This window comes from Lutra lutra, chromosome 17, assembly GCF_902655055.1.
Source record: "Lutra lutra chromosome 17, mLutLut1.2, whole genome shotgun sequence".
Taxonomy (NCBI): Eukaryota; Metazoa; Chordata; class Mammalia; order Carnivora; family Mustelidae; genus Lutra; species Lutra lutra.
The window spans coordinates 45,193,789-45,212,097 of NC_062294.1; the positions used below are offsets into that span (position 1 = coordinate 45,193,789).

Sequence of the window (18,309 nt, forward strand, 5' to 3'; positions counted from 1 at the left end):
CCTACCCCATACCCACATGTGCATTCTCTCTCTCTAAAAAAAGGAGCTTCAATTTCAACCTGGCATCTCCACCTACTGCCAGGTGGTGGCTGTTGATGGAACAGGTACCCCATCAATGATTGTAAGGCCCTTTTGGCTCCCCAGCCAGATGTCACTCCAACCTGGATCTGGGCAAGCCTGTGCAGGTGAGAGGGAAAGACAAGGATGATGGCTTCAGGGAAGCAGAAGATGCTGCCATCAGCTTTGTGTTGGACCAGATCAGCTATGTCTGGACCACCTGGAAGAGAACATCTACCTCCATTGTCTGTCTCCAGGAGCTGCCTGAGTCCAACCGGCAGACCATGCCTTGAGTTCTAGTCCAGATCAGGGAGGACCCTAGGCTCCTCTAGCTCCCAACCAGGACCCAATCCTTCCACCCTGGGCTAGGCTTTGGCCATGAGTACTCAGCACCTGACTTAGATACCTTCTTAAGGCCTGGCCTACAGGTCCCCTAGGAGGTCTATCTGCCTGGGCCACCCTTCTGGTACTCCCCTTGGGGTGCCTGGGCCCACCCCCACCATACCTGGGGCCAGGTATGGGCGTGTGACCACCCACCTTGCCTGCCTGTCCAGTTCCTGGCCACTCCCCACTCTGCCCAGGCCTTGAGTATCTACATTAAGCAGATCTCAAACACCAATGAATGAATTTTTAAATAATGCTTCCACCTCAACCCTCCCTTAAAAGTTGCTATGATGTAGTTCCTTGATACTTTTTCCTTTAAATTTTTAAGGGTTTTTTCCCTAAGATTTTTATTTATTGATTTGAGAGAGAGAGATAAAGCATGAGCAGAGGGGAGAGGCAGAGGGAGAGGGAGAAACAGACTCTCCACTGAGCAAGGAGCCTGACTTGGGGCTGGATCCCAGGACCCTAAGATCATGACCTGAGCCAAAGGCAGATTCTTAACCATCTGAGCCACCCAGGTGCCCCCCTTTTATTTTTAATTGAACAAATTAGACATTATATTAGCAGTTCACACAGTAAATGGTAATTTCCATTTACTGTAAGATATATACAGGTTATATAGTAGGAATAGTTTGCACATTTTATCATAAATATTTTATTGGTTTTTATTTTGTTTTCTATTTTCTGTTGAATTATTTTCTGCCTTAATCTTTGTTATTTCCTTCTTTCTGCCTTTTGTTTTGTTTTGTTTTTAAACTAATACCTAACGTGTGGCTCTAACTCACCACCCTCAGATTAAGAGTCACACTCTAGGAACCTCTGCTTTATTTTTAGTTTGCCCTACTTTTATTGAGATCTTTCTTTTCAGAAGCAAGTCAATCTATGTGGCCCATCCTTAAGAAAGAGTTACACATTCCAGAATTTTTAAGGTCAATTATAACACTTTTTTTAAAAAGATTTTATTTATTTGACAGAGAGAGATCACAAGCAGGCAGAGAGGCAGGCAGAGAGAGAGGAGGAAGCAGGCTCCCTGCCGAGCAGAGAGCCCGATGCGGGGCTTGATCCCAGGACCCCGAGATCATGACCTGAGCCGAAGGCAGCGGCTTAACCCACTGAGCCACCCAGGCGCCCCCCAATTATAACACTTTTAAAAATTGCGATTAAAGGGGATGCATTGGGCTCCCTGCTCAACAGGGAGCCTGCTTCGCTCTCGCCCTCTCCCTGCTGCTCCTCCTGCTTGTGCACGCTTGCACGCTCGCTCTCTCTCCATCAAATAAATAAAATAGTTTTTAAAAATAAATAACCTTATAAATCTTTAATTTTTCATTTGGATCTAGGCACTCAGAACAGCATGTGTGGGCAAGAACCTTGTCTGTAATGCTTTAGGATCTTCCTCTCTTGCTCCCCATTAAGAACTTCCAGAAAGTCAAATAATTTTAAATGTTCTTAAGGGGAGCATAATATTTGTAGGCTTTCAGCTAGTCCTCAATTGTGAAATTTAAGAGTTTTGATTTTTGTTTCTATCCTTCTTCTGTACCTGACCAAGAGGACAGAAATGCCTCCTGGCCTATTGCCTAGTTGAGGGGGGTTATTGAGGACCAGCAAGAGTTCCAGGGAAAACCTAGTAGGTAATATATCATGATATTTTTATGATATATAAGGAAGAGACCAATGATGCTAATGAAAAGAACGTGGTAGCCTATGAAAAAAATATAAAGAAAATGAAGAGAAATAGCCTGCTAAGGACAGCTTTAGAAATGGTAGGTGTATAGGATTACTCAGGAGATTCATGAGGAATACATCTAAGGACTGATTTAATGGAAGAGAGTAGTGACTGAAGGAAACCAGAATATGTCACCTCTAAATACGCCTCCTTGACATAAAAGTTACTCTGAGCTGAAGGCAATTAAGAAGATATAAACCCGGGGCACCTGGGTGGTTCAGTGGGTTAAGCCGCTGCCTTCGGCTCAGGTCATGATCTCAGGGTCCTGGGATCGAGTCCCGAATCGGGCTCTCTGCTCGGCAGGGAGCCTGCTTCTCTCTCTCTCTCTCTCTCTCTGCCTGCCTCTCTGTCTACTTGTGATCTCTCTGTCAAATAAATAAATAAAATCTTAAAAAAAAAAAAAAAGAAGATATAAACCCAGGGGCGCCTGGGTGGCTCAGTGGGTTAAAGCCTTTGCCTTCAGCTCAGGTCATGGTCTCAGGGTCCTGGGATCAAGCCCTGCATCGGGCTCTCTGCTCAGTGGGGAACCTGCTCCCCCCCCCTCTACCTGCCTCTCTACTTGTGACCTCTGCCTACCAAATAAATAAATAAAATCTTAAAAAAAAAAGAAGATGCAAACCCAGAAAGAACTCCCCATTTTCTGCCTAAAGGCAAAAAAATTATTTTGCAGGAGACAGACTCTACTCACCCCAGAGAGGGTGTCAGAGGAATCTGCAAACAAACCCTACTCCATTTGTTTCCTCTTGATACTTAATCTTCCCACAGTTTGCTGCTCTTAGAAGCCTAAAACTGCTTTCTTTGTCCTGTCATTTTCTATAAAATTATTCTTTGTTATAGATGCTATATAATCTGGAATTCTAAGCCACCTATTTGAGCTGTTTTTGTTTTAGATTTCTCCTAGGTGATACCTGTTGCCCATCTTGATAAGCTGTTTTTCTGCTGTTAATCTTGTCTTTTATTACAGGGGTCTCAGCCAGCTGCTCAGAAGTGTAGAAGGAAAATTACTTTTTCACCCCTACAGAATCAAGAAGTCTTAGGTTGTGGCTTCACTATGTTTTTTGACTACTTTATTGGTATTTGTGAATGATTAATTTTTTAGTCTTTGTTCCTTTTTCTCTTCAGGGTATTGACCAATATTTTAAGTGACAGACATTAAATTAATACTTATTTGTCCATTTAATCTGTTATAAATATTTCCCCCAAATTCATGATGTTGTTTTTGTTTTTGCTTTATTTACTTATACTATTCAAATATTTGGGGTATTTATAAATAACCATTAAGATTTACAAATAACGATTATGTGAAAATTCTCTCTCTCTCTCTCTGGATTCCTCCCCCTTGCTTATGTTTAGAAAACCTGTAGCCTAAACCAAAATAATAAAAATATTTACAAGATATTTCTTCAGATCTTTTTTTGCCATTTCTAATTAATTCAGTCCATCTTTAATGTTTGTAAGGATGAAGAATGCAACGGAATGAAAAATGTCACGTCACCTTTATACATTAGTCATTTCCTTAACACTTCATTGGACACGCTAGACCTTTCCCTGTAGTATAAAACTCGACATTTACATACATTACTGAACAGGTTGTCTTTATTTCAGGGGACACAACAAACTCAGCATCCCACATTCAGATGCTCACACCCTGGAAAGCACACCATGGACCTCGGGGCCACATCACTGACCCTCACAACAGGGCGGACCCTCACACACACGCCTGAGGCCTTGGAAGAGAAGAGCTCCGCAGTGCCCTTCTCAGAGCTCCCTCGTCGGGTATCAGCGGGACTCGCCTTCTCCAAGCAAGCACAACCACTGCACGAACCCTTGGCCTCAGGAGTTGGCCTCCAGCAGGTCGGTGATATGCGCTTGCGCACGCCCAGGCCGGGCGGAAACTCCCAGAAGTCTCCCGGGCTCCCGCGCGGGGCGTGCTGCTTTACTTTACAGGACTTTTATGACTCTACGCTCTGCGTCCCACGGTGCGCGTCGTGACTGGGACCTCGGGCTCTTTCTGCGTATCCCTTGTTGGGCGCCGCGCGTGAGTGGCCCCAGTATGAGGCAGACGTCCTTGCGGGTCGCCGCGGAAAAGGCTGTGCGGACGCAGCGTGGAGCCCGCGTGGACGGCGAGTGGCGGTGAGAGTGGGAGCCAGGAACGCGAGTACCGGTCCCCTCAGACCTCTCGGTGCTGGAGCCGCGGAAGTGGGTGCTCGTGCCCCTGTGAGAAGGACGGAAAGGGTGTGTATTTGTGGGAGGCGGAGCTAGGGTGCAGTGGTAAGACTAGGATAGGTGCGTGGTTGCTCTTCTGTGATGGAGACCTAAGGTGCGTGTCGTTCATCTGAGCTTGGGTTGTGGTAGCTCTGCAGTGAGTGGCCCTGGGACTGCTGGCTCTGGGTTCGCTGCCGCTTCCTCCACCTTCCTGTCAGGCCCGTATGACTACTACAGAGAAGTGACTGCTGGCGGGAAAACATATACTGAGACCAGCTATTAGGACGGGAATTTTAGATCATGAATTATCCCGACACTGGCTTCTAGGAACGTGTGGATAGAGAGACTCCAAGAATAGTATTCCTCCCTGGGACTGTCCTTGGGAGTTTTCTGGGGTCCATTTACATACCTGAGAATGTCAGCATTCTTTGAGCCCTTAAGGAAGAAACCACGTGTGAACAGTCTTGCTTCGTTCTGGTTAACACATCTGAGGTCACAGTGGTTGTAGCCATGGAGAGTAGAACATAAATGCTCAGTACCGTGGTGACTCTGATTATTCCCGTTCAGGTTTCTGTAGTTAAGCAATGGAAACATGAGTGTTAGGGTCCGTGATCAAAGGAACGAGACTGATATAAAGCGAAAATCAAACAAAGCTTTATTTCACGCCAAGCATCAAAAATCAAACTGACCGGTCAGGGCTGTCTCTTACGAAAAGGTGACGACGATGACCCCGGCAAGTCCGCTCCCAACGTGGCTGCTCTGGATGAGGCCTTTCTGTAGATGAGGCCCCTCTGGATGAGGCCACTCCCAGGACGAGGCCGCAGCTGATGAGGTCACTCCTCAGATAGGGCTGCTCCCCGGACAGGGGCTGCTCCGGCTAGGCCGCTCCTCGGACAAGGCTGCTCACAAAAAGAGGCCACTCTGGAGGAAGCCTCTTCCCTGATGATGCTGCCTCCTGCAGGGCTACTCACTGAGGAAGCCTCTTTCCATACTAAGCCACTTCCTGGAATGGCGCAGCTCCAGCGAGGCTGTGGCTCCGGGTATCAAGGCCACTCCTGGCAGCAAGGCCGTTCACGGCAAGGTTGCTGGCGTCTAGGCCGTTCCCCGTATCCACTGCCGAGGACCGCGGTGTATGGGCAGGGCCGCTGGCGTCTCGGGGCTGCTGGTGTGCTGGGACCGCTGGTATGCTGGGACCCCTGGCAGCTCAGGGCTGCTGGCGTGCTGGGACCACTGGCATCGGGATAGCCAGCGGCTCGGGACCGCCAGCGGCTCGGCTGCTGGTGGTTCTGCTGCTCCCCGCTGCGCCACTGCCAAAGCCGCAGTGTGGGCGGCGCTGCTGGTGTCGGGGCCGCTGGCGGCTCGGGACCGCTGGCGGCTCGGGACCGCTGGCGGCTGGGGACTGCTGGTGGTTCTTCTAGCTCTAACAAGAGCTGTTAAAACTCTCACAGCTCTTACAAGAGCTGTTACAGCTCTCTTTCTTCTGCTCCCGCAGACTCTCCTTCTTCTGCTCCCGCCGACCACCCTTCTTCTGCTCCTGGCGACTCTCCTTCTTCTGCTCCTTCTTCCTCTGACAGCTCTTCTTCTCCCCTCTCGCCAGCCTCGCAGACCAACCTTTATGGGGGTGGTTGAGCCCCGCCCCTACACAGGTAGCCAATTGAATCCCAATTTACCCAGTGGATATACCCACGCCCCACCGATTGGACGTCTCCACCCGGCCTGCCCTGCCCCTACTTTCTCGGGGTCCACAAGCTAGTTCCTCTGGGAGGGGCAGGCCTTTACAATGAGTTTGTGATGTGTGTTTACAAGTTAAGGGACTGCGCCAGAATTCAAGTGACCAAGACCAGGATTTCTTAACAGGGGTCCTTTGTATTTATAGGTGTAGAGGGAACCACACAGCTCCCTGAAATTGTGTAGATAATTGCTGCGTATATTTGGAAACTTTAATTTTCCAAGGGTGTACATAATCCAAAAGATTTACACCTGGTTTTATCTAGAAACAAAAATTGCTATACTTGAAACAATTTTGCACAAAATTAGTGATCAGGATGATGGGGATGGTTGAGAAAGCCCATGACATCAATGAGAGAATATTATGCAGGTGATATAATTTCTGTTTATACAAATTAGTTATTATAAGGAAAGAGACTGTTATCTAATGAAACCATCTTTATATTTGTGGATATAGTAGTCAAGAAAATTTTAGGGGTGCCTGGGTGGCTCAGTTGGTTAAGTGTCTGCCTTCAGCTCAGGTCATGATCTCAAGGTCCTGGGATTGAGCCCCATGTCCAGCTTCCGGCTCAGCAGAGGGTCTCTGCTTCTTCCTCTCCCTCTGCCCCACCCCTTGCTGGTGTGCGTGTGTGCTGTTTCTCTCAAATAAATAAACAAAATCTAGAAAAAGAGAAAAAATTATATATGAAGTTCATATTTAAAAATAGAATTTTGTAAAACCCTTTTGGGAGGATTATATCCAAAATGATATTTTAATTGGTTATTCAGAGAAGAATGGAAAGTATGTAATCATATTTATTGGACAAATTCTGTGTACTCAAAAAACTTTTCTGCCTATTTTACATACATATTGTCGTTAATCTGCCAAGGCCATTTCCCTTCTGTTAATGGAAAAATGTTTATAGTGAATGTATCTGATTATATCCGTGTAGTACAACTAAAGGCTGTTAAAGAACAGGTAAGTAGTAGTTGTTTCAATCACTGATTTTTCATGGCAGGCCATGAAATCTGTACATGAAATGGCCATGTACAGATGTTTTAATTTTTTTTTTAATTTTATTTATTTATTTGTCAGAGAGAGAAAGAGAGTACAAGCGGGGCAAGGTGGGGGGTAACGGTGGCAGGGAGAGGGAGAAGCAGGCTACCTGCTGAGCAAGGAGCCCCGTGCATGACTCAGTCCCAGGACCCTGGGATCATGACCTGAGCCAAAGGCAGACACTTGACTGAGCCAGCCACCCAGGCATCCCAGTAGGATCTTTTTTTAAAAGATTTTATTTATTTATTTGACAGACAGAGATCACAAGTAGGCAGAGAGGTAGGCAGAGAAAGAGGGAGGAAGCAGGCTCCCTGCTGAGCAGAGAGCCCAATGCAGTTCTCGATCCCAGGACCCTGAGATCATGACCTAAGCCAAAGACAGAGGCTTTAACCCACTGAACCACCCAGGTGCCCCTAGATTTTTTTTAATGTTGAAAATATAGCCTCTGCCGTAACAGTGACTTAAAATATCTTAAATACTTTTGAATATCTTTATGTTGTGTTTATTATAATAAAAACAATGCAGTCTTACTGCAAAAGAAATTAATGTCCTAGGAAGTTGGGAGTTTTTTTAAGATTTTTTTTTTATTATTATTATTTGACACACAGAGAGACAGCGAGAGAGGGAATATAAGCAGAGGGAGCAGGAGAGGGAAAAGCAGGATTCCTGCTTCGCAGGGAGCCGGCTCTATCCCAGAACCTTGGGATCATGAACTGAGCCAAAGGCAGATGCTTAATGACTGAGCCACCCAGGCACCGCTAATGGCCTAAGAAATTTAAAAAGAAAATCTCACTGTCTAAAATAATAACTTTTAATATTTTGGTGTATGTGTTTCTAGTTTATGTGTGAACATTTCTTTGTGGCTTTGTTTTGGCAAAACATAATTGGTGAAATAAGTAAGACAGAATTCTACTCCTAGTTTGAAAAAGAGATCTAGCCCAATCATGGGTTTCCTTGTACCTCTCTTTGTTAGGGAGGAGGAAATGCCAGGGACCTTCTTTGAAGAACACTTAATTTTCACATCTTAGATATTAGGAATGTCGTTCAAAATCTTACTGTGGGGGGCGCCTGGGTGGCTCAGTGGATTAAGCCGCTGCCTTCGGCTCAGGTCATGATCTCAGGGTCCTGGGATCGAGTCCCGCATCGGGCTCTCTGCTCAGCAAGAAGCCTGCTTCCCTCTCTCTCTCTCTCTGCCTGCCTCTCCATCTACTTGTGATCTCTCTCTCTGTCAAATAAATAAATAAAAAATCTTAAAAAAAAATCTTACTGTGGCACCAAATTACTAAATAATACAAGCTTTCATAATTAATAATTTAGACAGTGGCACGTGCCTGTAGTCACAGCTACTTGGGAGGCTGAGACAGGAGGATCATTTGAAGTCTTCTTTAAGAAAAACTATTTTCTCAAAGGTAGGAACTGAAATTTTTAAAAGTAAAGAGAAAGCTCAAGGAGCACAAATTTTCTATGAGAAAAGCATAATGTAGCAGAATTAATTTCCTTGTATAATAATGGATTAAGGGTCATGTAATGACTTTTGTTTTCAATAGTGATAAATAATTTATATCAGCCATCTTATACTTTTTAGTGTTTATATGGATTGTCTTATTTTTTTAAGATTTTATTTATTTATTTGATAAAGAACACAAGTAGGCTGAGCAGCAGGCAGAGGAAGAGGGAGAAGCAGGCTTTCTGCTGTGCAGGGAGCCCGACATGGAACTCAATCCCAGGACCCCAGAATCATGACCTGAGGCAAAGGCAGACACTTAACCAACTGAGCCACCCGGGCACCCCTAGATTGTCTTGTTTATTCTTCAAAACAGTCATATGTAGTAGGTGATATTCTTAAACTTTCTTTGCTAATTTTGTAATAAACAGAGGCACTGAGGTATTATTAACCCTCACAGCTTAAAGCTCATTTTCAGTTCCTAGAAGTCAGACAATAATAGAGCCTGTATTCTTAATTTCAACAGAATATCACCTCCCTACATTATGCATACCTTTTAAAAACTGTCTGCCTCACTGAGTTAATATTGTTTTCTTTCTTTCTTTCTTTCTTTTTAAAGATTTATTTATTTATTTGACAGACAGAGATCACAATAGGCAGAGAGGCAGGCAGAGAGAGAGAGGGGGAAGCAGGTTCCCCGCTGAGCAGAGAGCCCCTTGTGGGGCTCGATCCCAGGACCCCGAGATCATGACCCGAGCCGAAGGCCGAGGCTTTAACCCGCTGAGCCACCCAGGCGCCCCTTAAATTTTCTCTTCTAAAATGCAAAAATTTTCTTCAGCAACCCACGTTTACTGAGAATTTATGTGACAGATAACAAATATTACACTTGAATTCACTGTTTAATAGTAGTTATTATTTTATCAAGTCTCATATGGTTCAGATATTTAAGGAATATTTTGTCTGTTCCAGCAGGCTTCTTCAAAAATATGTATATATTCTGTTTCAGTCCCCTCCTGTGTTAGAGATTTTTAGCCTACATACTTGCTATATTGCTTGCTTTCTGCACTGCAGTCTTTATCTCCTCTCCGTCCATCTTCAACAAAATATTTCTCTAATTTCTCTAGTAATGCATGGGTTTGCCATTTCAGAGATCTGTGACGTTCAGGGATGTGGCCATAGACTTCTCTCAGCAGGAGTGGGAATATTTTGACTCTGTTCAGAAGAACTTGTAACCGGGATGTGATGATGGAGAACTATAATAACTTGGTCTCATTGGGTATGTTTATCAGCCTCTAATGATTTAGGATAATTTAGAATCTGTTCTTCAAGATATGCATTTTTTTCCACTGTGACTTTCCGGGCTGCTTTTAGGAAACTGGTTACATTTCTTTGTTAATTTTGTCCCGAAGAAATGGTTTGAGCTTTGTCAGTTTGGAAGTTGCTCCTCCATTAAATATTGTTTGGGAGGAAAGATTTCACTTTACCATTCAGAATTCTTCTAGCTGTCTAAGAATTAAATTGACATGAGACAGATTAACAGGAGAAAAAAAAACAAAGTTTATGTGTACACAGAGTTCTCCAAATGAAACTGAGGCCCCCCAAAATTATGAAATTAGGGAGTTTTTATACTTTTTAGACAAGGAGACAACAAATCTGTGAAGAATTGACAGAGCAAAGAAAACTTATATTCAGAATTTCAATTAGTAAGTAATTTTTTTTTAAGATTTTATTTATTTGACAGAGAGAGATCACAAGTAGGCAGAGAGGCAGGCAGAGCGAGCGAGAGAGAGGGAAGCAGGCTCCCTGCCAAGCAGAGAGCCCAATGTGGGACTCGATCCCAGGACCCCTGAGATCATCACCTGAGCCGAGCCAGGGGCTTAACCCACTGGGCCACCCAGGCACCCGATTAGTAAGTAATCTTAAATAGAATTTGGGCTGGGGTAGTAAATTAGTAAAAAGTAACAAGGGTTGTTAACACAGCCTTCTCAGCTTTAAATTCCGTATATTTGTTGTAAGGATGTCTCTTTATCTACTGATACAGGGAGGATACCTTCCATTAGGATATTTATTTCCTGCTTTCTGAAGACAAATCAGGGATTGTAGTGTTGTTCTTGCATTTAACTTTTCATTGTTTTAAGTAGATTACATGCCCAGTGTTGGACTTGAACTCATGGCCCCGAGGTTGAGAATCTAATGCTCTACCAGCTGAGCTAGCTCATCACCCCTGCACTGAACTTTTAATTTAAAATAATCAATTAAGGGCACCTGGGTGGCTCAGTCAATTAAGAGTCTGCCTTCAGCTCAGGTTATGATCTCAGGGTCCTGGGATCGAACCCTACGTTGGGCTACCTGCTTGGCAGAGAACCTGCTTCTCCCTCTCCCACTCCACCTGCTTGTGTGCTGTCTGTCTGTCAAATAAATAAACAAATAAGTCTTTTAAAAGTAATAATAAAACAATCAATATGTAGCAGTGCTGGGGTAACTCGGTCAGTTGAGCACCCAACTCTTGGATTTGGCTGGGTTTATGATCTCAGTGTCATGAGATCAAGCCCCTTGTCAGGCTCTGTGCTTACTAGGGAGTCTGCTTGAGTTTCTCACCCTCTCCTTCTGCTCCTCCCTCACTCACACATGCTCACTCTGTCTCCGTCTCTAAAAAAATATGCCAAAATAGCTTATTTTGGAATGGTCTGCCCTTGACCCCTACATCTTTATCTTCCCTACATCTTTATCTTTATCCTTCAGTGATATTCATACCCCCCTCTGGTCTTATGGTTACCTCCCTTTCTTCATGAATAGGGTCTTGTTCAGAATTCTCTGGTGTTTATTATATAACCATTGCTTTTTTTTTTTTTAAGATTTTATTTATTTATTTGAGAGTGAGAGAGAGCATGAGAGGGGAGAAGGTCAGAGGGAGAAGCAGACTCTCCATGGAGCTGGGAGCCCCAGGCGGGACTCGATCCCGGGACTCCGGGATCATGACCTGAGCTGAAGGCAGTCGCTCAACCAACTGAGCCACCCAGGAACCCCTATACAACCATTGTTAAAGGACACATGTTTCCTATTTATTTATGCTCAGAACATTTACAGATACTCCCATTTTGTTATCTACTTGCAGGTTAATCAGCTTGATACAGGATCCTGAATTGTTCTTATTGCCCTAAAAGAGCCTGTGTAGTTTAAATAGAGGTGGATTAGTTAAATGGAATTCATTGAAAACTGAGGCATACACATTTTATTTCATACAAAATCCTGTTTTGTGATTAGAAATTGTAATCTATGAACATTACATTAAAATGGAATGAATATCTTATAGATAGCTTTTCTTGTGTACTCTTCGTAAAACAGCAGTATCAGTAATAATGTTAATAGCTAGCTTTGTTCTTATGTATATAATAGGCAATGCTCTGAGCACTTTACATATATATATCAACTTGTTTGATCCTCCTAACAGCCCTGTTCACATTTTACAAGTGAGAATACTGAAGCACTTGGTTTAAGTGGCTTTCCCAAAGTCAGACATAGCTGGAAAGTCAAACACAAGAATTGAACCAAGGCTCCAGATTCTGTATTTTAAACTATGGTATTGGGGCACCTGGGTAGCTCAGTGGGTTAAGCCTCTGCCTTCCACTCAGGTCATGATCTCAGGGTCCTTAGATCGATCCCCTTGTCAGGCTCTCTGCTCAGTGGGGAGCCTGCTTCCCTTTCTCTCTCTGCCTGCCTCTCTGCCTACTTGTGATCTCTTTCTATCAAATAAATAAATAAAATCTTAAAAAAACCCTATGGTATTATGCATACTCTCAAGAAAAAAGAGGATTTATGAGGGCATTTTTAAATTTTTTTTTTATTTTTTCAGCATAACAGTATTCATTATTTTTGCACCACACCCAGTGCTCCATGCAATCCGTGCCCTCTACAATACCCACCACCTGGTGCCCCCAACCTCCCACCCCCCTATGAGGGCATTTTTAAAAACAAAACCCAAGTGGCGCCTGGGTGGCTCAGTGGGTTTAGGCCTCTGCCTTCGGCTCAGGTCATGATCCCAGGGTCCTGGGATCGATCCCAGGGTCCTGGGATTGAGCCCAGTGTTGGGCTCTGTGCTCAGCGGGGAGTCTGCTTCCCTTCCTCTCTCTTTGCCCGCCTCTCTGTCTACTTGTGATCTCTGTCTGTCAAATAAATAAATAAAATTTTTAAAAAAACCCTTATTATACCTGATTTCTTATTATACCTGATTTCTTATTTGTTTCTTTGTTTTATTAAGATTTTATTTATTTATTTGACAGAGATCACCAGCAGGCAGAGTCAGGCAGAGAGAGAGGAAGGGAAGCAGGCGCCCTGTCGAACAGAGAGCCCAATGTGGGGCTCAATCCCAGGTCCCTGGGATCATGACCTCAGCCGAAGGCAGAGCCTTTAACCCACTTTGCCAGGTGCCCCTGATTTCTTGTTCTTTAGTTCCTTTACCCTCTCTTCTCGAAAAATCTTTTTGGCTCTTTTTTTAAAGATTTTATTTATTTGGGTGCCTGGGTGGCTCAGGCAGTTAAGCGTCTGCTTTGGCTCAGGTCATGATCCCAGAGTCCTGGAATCGAGTTCCGAATCGGGCTCCCTGCTCAGCGGGGAGTCTGCTTCTCTTCCCCTCTCCTGGCTCGTGTGCTTTCTCTCTCTCTCTCTCTTGCTCACTCTCTCTTTGAGTAAATAATAAAATCTTAAAAAAAAAAAGATTTTATTTATTTGACAGAGAGAGAGACAGCAAGAGAAGGAACACAAGCAGGGAAAGTGGGAGAGGGAGAACTGCACTGCTCTTCTCAAAAATCTTTTTCAAGGGTTAAGCCACTGCCTTCGGCTCGGGTCATGATCTCAGGGTCCTGGGATCGAGTCCCACATCGGGCTCTCTGCTCGGCAAGAAGCCTGCTTCCCTCTCTCTCTCTCTGCCTTCCTCTCCGTCTACTTGTGATCTCTCTCTGTCAAATAAATAAATAAAATCTTTAAAAAAAAAAATCTTTTTCAATATCATTTTGACCTTTAGTTTATTATTGTAACTTTAACCAAGCAACGTTTTGTTCTACATCATGTGCCATTTTTTTTCTTTGTAAGCAGGACATTCCACTTCTAAGCCAGATGTGATTATGTTATTGTAACAAGGAAAAGATCCCTGGATGGTTGTGAGGGAAGACACAAGAAGATGGTGTACAGGTAAGGATGAGCAAGTCAAACTATGAGGACATAGCTGTATAGGTAAAAGCTAAGTGGTCAAGGAGGTGACACACACACTTGAGTTTTTCTAACTCTGTTTATGTTTTTTCATTTCATTTTCTAAGAATCAGAACATTTAATGCTGTTAAGATGGCAATACTACCCCAAATCCCATCAGCTTATTTGTAGAAATTGACATTCTGATCATAAAACTCATGTGGGTATGGCAAGGGCTTCAGGATAGTCAAAAAAATCTTGAAAAAGAAAAAAGTGGGTGGGATTTGTATTTTCCAATTTCAAAACTTACTACATACCAAAATGTAGGGGATGCATTAAAAGCAGTGGTAAGAAGGAGGTTTATAGCTCTAAATGCTTATATTAGAAAGAAATTTCTCAAATCAACAACCCAACTTCATACCTCACAGAACTAACCTCAGAGATAGTAGAAGTAAGAAAATGGGAATAGAGTGGAGATATCATAGTAGCAAATGAAAAACAATAGGAAAAAGTCAGTTAAACCAAGAGTTGGTTCTTCAAAAAAATTAACCAAAGTGAGAAAACTTTTCAGCTAGATTGACCAAAAAAGGAGAAAAGAGTCAGCTAAAATCAGAAACTAAAGAAGGGACTGTAAACAATTGTACGCCAACAAACTGGGAAACCCAATGAGGTCCTGACCTAATAGAAAATCTAAACAGACTTATACTAGTACAGAGATTGAATCACTAATCAAAAACAAACAGACACTTTCCAGCACCTGCCCTGGACGTAGCAGCTGTCGAGATGTTGATGCCCAAGAAGAACCAAATTGCAATTTATGAACTCCTTTTCCAGGAGGGAGTGATGGTGGCCAAGAAGGATGTCCACATGCCCAAACACCCTGAGTTGGCAGACAAAAATGTGCGCAACCTTCCCGTCATGAAGGCCATGCAGTCTCTCAAATCGTGAGACTATATAAAGGGACAGTTTGCCTGGACACATTTCTATTAGTATCTTACCAAGGAGGGTATCCAGTATCTCTGAGATTACCTCCACCTGCCCCCCGAGATTGTGCCTGCCACTCTCTGCCACAGCCGCCCTGAGACTGGCAGACCACGGCCCAAAGGTCTGGAGGGAGAGTGACTTGCAAGACTCACATGAGGGGAAGCTGACAGAGACACCTACAGACACAGTGCTGTGCACCCCAGTGCCGACAAGAAAGCTGAAGCCGGGGTTGGGTCAGCAACTGAGTTCCAGTTTAGAGGTGGATTTGGTTGTGGACATAGTCAGCCACTCAGTAAGGTTGGAAATTGTTTTATGTTGAATAAGTTTGTCAACAGGGGAGGAAAAAAAATGAACAGACATTGGGCACCTGGGTGGCTCAGTGGGTTAAAGCCTCTGGCTTTGACTCAGGTCATCATCTCAGGGTCCTGGGATCAAGCTCCACATTGGGTTCTCTGCTCAGCAGAGAGCCTGCTTCCTCCTCTCTCTCTGCCTGCCTTTCTGCCGACTTGTGATCTCAGTCTGTCAAATAAATAAATAAAATCTTACCAAAAACAAAAAATGAACAGACACATGCAGAAATGCTCAACATCACTCATCATCAGGGAAATAAAAAACTGCAATGAGTGGGCATTTGGGGTATCTGTCAGTTTGCTAAAATTAACACAGGAAACAGCAGGTGTTAGCAAGAATGTGCAGAAAGGAGAACCCTCTTAAATTTATTGGTGGGAATGCAAACTGGTGCAGCCACTGTGGAAAACAGTATGGCGGTTCCTCAAAAAGTTAAAAATAATACTACCCTACAATCTAGAAATTGCACTACTAGGTATTTACCCAAAGGATACAAACAAACTAATTCAAATGTATATATGCAACCCGATTTTTATAACAGCGTTATCAATGATAGCCAAATTATGGAAAGAGCTCAAATGTCCATTGACTGATGAATGAATAAAGAAGAATAAAGATATATAGACAATGGAATATTACTTAGCCATCAAAAAGAATGAAACCTTGCCATTTGCAATGATGTGGATGGAGCTGGAGACTATTATGTTAAGTGAAAAAAGTCGGAAAAAGACATACCATATGATTTCACTCATATGTGGCATTTAAGACACAAAACAAACAGAGGCAAAAAAGAAAGGAAAACCAAAAAACAGACTCAACTATGGAGAACAAACTTGGTTACTGGAGGGGAGGTGGTTGGGGATTGGGTTAAATAGGCGATGGGTATCAAGGGCACTTATGCTGAACACTGGGTGTTGTATATAAGTGTTGAATCACTAAAATATGCACTTGAAACTATTACACTGTACATTAAATAAGTGAAATTTTTAAAGATTTTATTTATTTGTCAGAGAGAGAGCACAAACAAGGGAACAGCAGGCAGAGGTAGAGGAAGAAGCAGGCACCCTGCTGAGCAAGGAGCTCGATGTGGGACATGATCCCAATCTGGGATCATGACCTGAGCCCAAGGCAGTCGCTTAACTGCCTGAGCCACTCAGGCGTCCCTAAATAAGTGGAATTTAAATAAAATCTCGGGAAGGAAAAAAAAAAAAACAAACCTACCATTCTTAAACAAAGAATTAACACAATTCCCCTCAAGCTTTTCCAAACAATTGAAGAGGAAGGAACACTCCCAAATTTACTCTGAGGCCAGCATTACCCTGAAACACAGCCAGACAAATCCGGTGCAAGAAGAGAAAACCTCAGGTTTTCATTATTATGAAATTATTATGTTCCTGATGCTTACTAAAGCAAAAGTTCTCAACAAAAATACTAGCAAACTGAATTCAACAGCACATGAAAAGGATTATACACCATGACAAATTGGGATTTATTTCTGGGATCCAAGGATGATGCAATATATAAAAATCAAGCAATGTAAATATACATTAACAGAATGAAGAGGGGGGAACCACATGATTATCTCAATGTAGGAAAAGCATTTAATAAAACATAATACTACTCATGACAAAACACTCAAGAAACCAGGAATAGAAGGAAACTACGCCTCAACATAATAAGGCCATCTGTTAGTCCACAGCTAACATCATACTCAGTGGTGAAAGACGGAGAGCACTGGTTTTGCTGCATCCATGAGTTTGGCATGTTCTGTTTTCATTTTTATTTATTAAGATATTTTCCAGATTCCCTTGTAATTTCTTTGTTGTCCCATTGGTTATTTAAGTGTGTTGTTTAGTTCCCACATTTGTGTACTCTTTAGTTTTCCTTCTGCTTCTGATTCCTAATTTTGTTTGTGATTGGAAAAGACACTCTCATTTTAATTATTTTAAATTTTATTGATAAAGTTGATTTGAGTCTAATGTGGTCTATCTTGGGGAATGTTCCAGGGTACGTGCGAAGAACATGTATTTTGCTGTTGTGTGTAGCATACACAACATGTGTGTCTCTTGGGTCCAGTTTTTTTAGACTGTTGTTCAAGTCCTTTGTTTCCTTATGATCTTCTGTCTGGTTTTTCTATCCATTACTGAAGGTGGAGAGGACCTGAGAAAAGATACGAAGGAATAAAACAGATGGAACATTTGTAGAATGTGTACTTAATAAGAAAAAACTCAGTGAGGATAAGCAAACAAGAGCTCTCATTATTTTACTTAAAATGAGAACAAAGAAATGCACATATAGCTATGCACTAGAGGGAATTACTACAATAGTTATATTTTAGGGAGAAATTTTATTTTTAAAAAAAATTTTTAAAGATTTTCTTTATTTGACAGAGAGAGAGAGAGAGAGAGACAGCGAGAGAGGGAACACAGCAGCGGGAGTGGGAGAGGAAGAAGCAGGCTTCCCGCTGAGCAGAGAACCTGATGCGGGGCTCCATCCCAGGACTCCAGGATCATGACCTGAGCCGAAGGCAGCCACTTAATGACTGAGCCACCCAGGCACCCCATTAGGGAGAAATTCTAATTGCAGATTAAAAGATCCAGTATGAAAAGCTGTTTTTAATATATTTATATTTTATATGGAAACTGATACTGGGGAGAGTACATTAAATTATTATAGTAACAGGTAATGAGTTATGGAGACACTAACTATTGCAAACTGTATAGTTGATTTTAGAGTTCTCTAAAATACTCCTCTCTGATGGGTCATATTTTTAATTTTTTTAAATGTTTTTAATTTTTAAAGAAATTTACTATAAAACGTTCACTTATTTTGTCCAGGAAAACAAAATGTTTTTCTCCTTTCTCTTAGATTTGGAATCAAGATATGAAATAATCAGCTGTGACAAAGTACACATTTTTAAAAAACATTCGTCTTTTACTGTACATCAGAAAGTTCATACTGGAGAGAAACCCTATGAATGTGACAAATGTGGGAAGGCTTTTAGTCGACATACAGACCTTACAGTACATCAGAGATTTCATACTGGTGAGAAAACCCTATGAATGTGAGCAATGTGGAAAGTCTAATCATGCATCCAACCTTCTGCAACATCAGAGAATGCATACTGGTTAAAAACCTTATACATGTGAGGAATGTGGAACGACGTTTAGTCATAGGATAGACCTTAGAGTTCATCAGAGAACACATACTGATGAG

The 18,309-nt window shown here is 42.7% G+C and overlaps 2 protein-coding genes and 1 pseudogene across 2 annotated transcripts in view; 2 read left to right on the plus strand and 1 right to left on the minus strand.

Annotated features, from left to right (window-relative positions):
• Nucleotides 1-3,748: 3,748 nt before the first annotated feature.
• LOC125088551 (uncharacterized) lies at nt 3,749-9,670 on the minus strand. The gene is made up of 5 exons (XM_047709758.1): nt 9,619-9,670; nt 5,494-5,789; nt 5,059-5,246; nt 4,779-4,940; nt 3,749-4,379 (listed from the first exon to the last, which is right to left on the minus strand). The coding sequence occupies exons 1-5, from the start codon at nt 9,668-9,670 to the stop codon at nt 4,106-4,108; spliced, it is 972 nt and encodes a 323-aa protein (XP_047565714.1). The 3' UTR covers nt 3,749-4,105.
• Nucleotides 4,280-18,309, plus strand: part of ZNF570 (zinc finger protein 570) — a 36,723-nt gene continuing 22,693 nt past the window's right edge. Inside the window, 4 exon segments of the mRNA XM_053447813.1 lie at nt 4,280-4,399; nt 13,669-13,764; nt 17,962-18,149; nt 18,151-18,309. Coding sequence (XP_053303788.1) covers nt 13,728-13,764; nt 17,962-18,149; nt 18,151-18,309 — 384 coding nt within the window. The 5' untranslated portion in view covers nt 4,280-4,399; nt 13,669-13,727.
• LOC125089467 (40S ribosomal protein S10-like) lies at nt 11,909-17,277 on the plus strand (annotated as a pseudogene).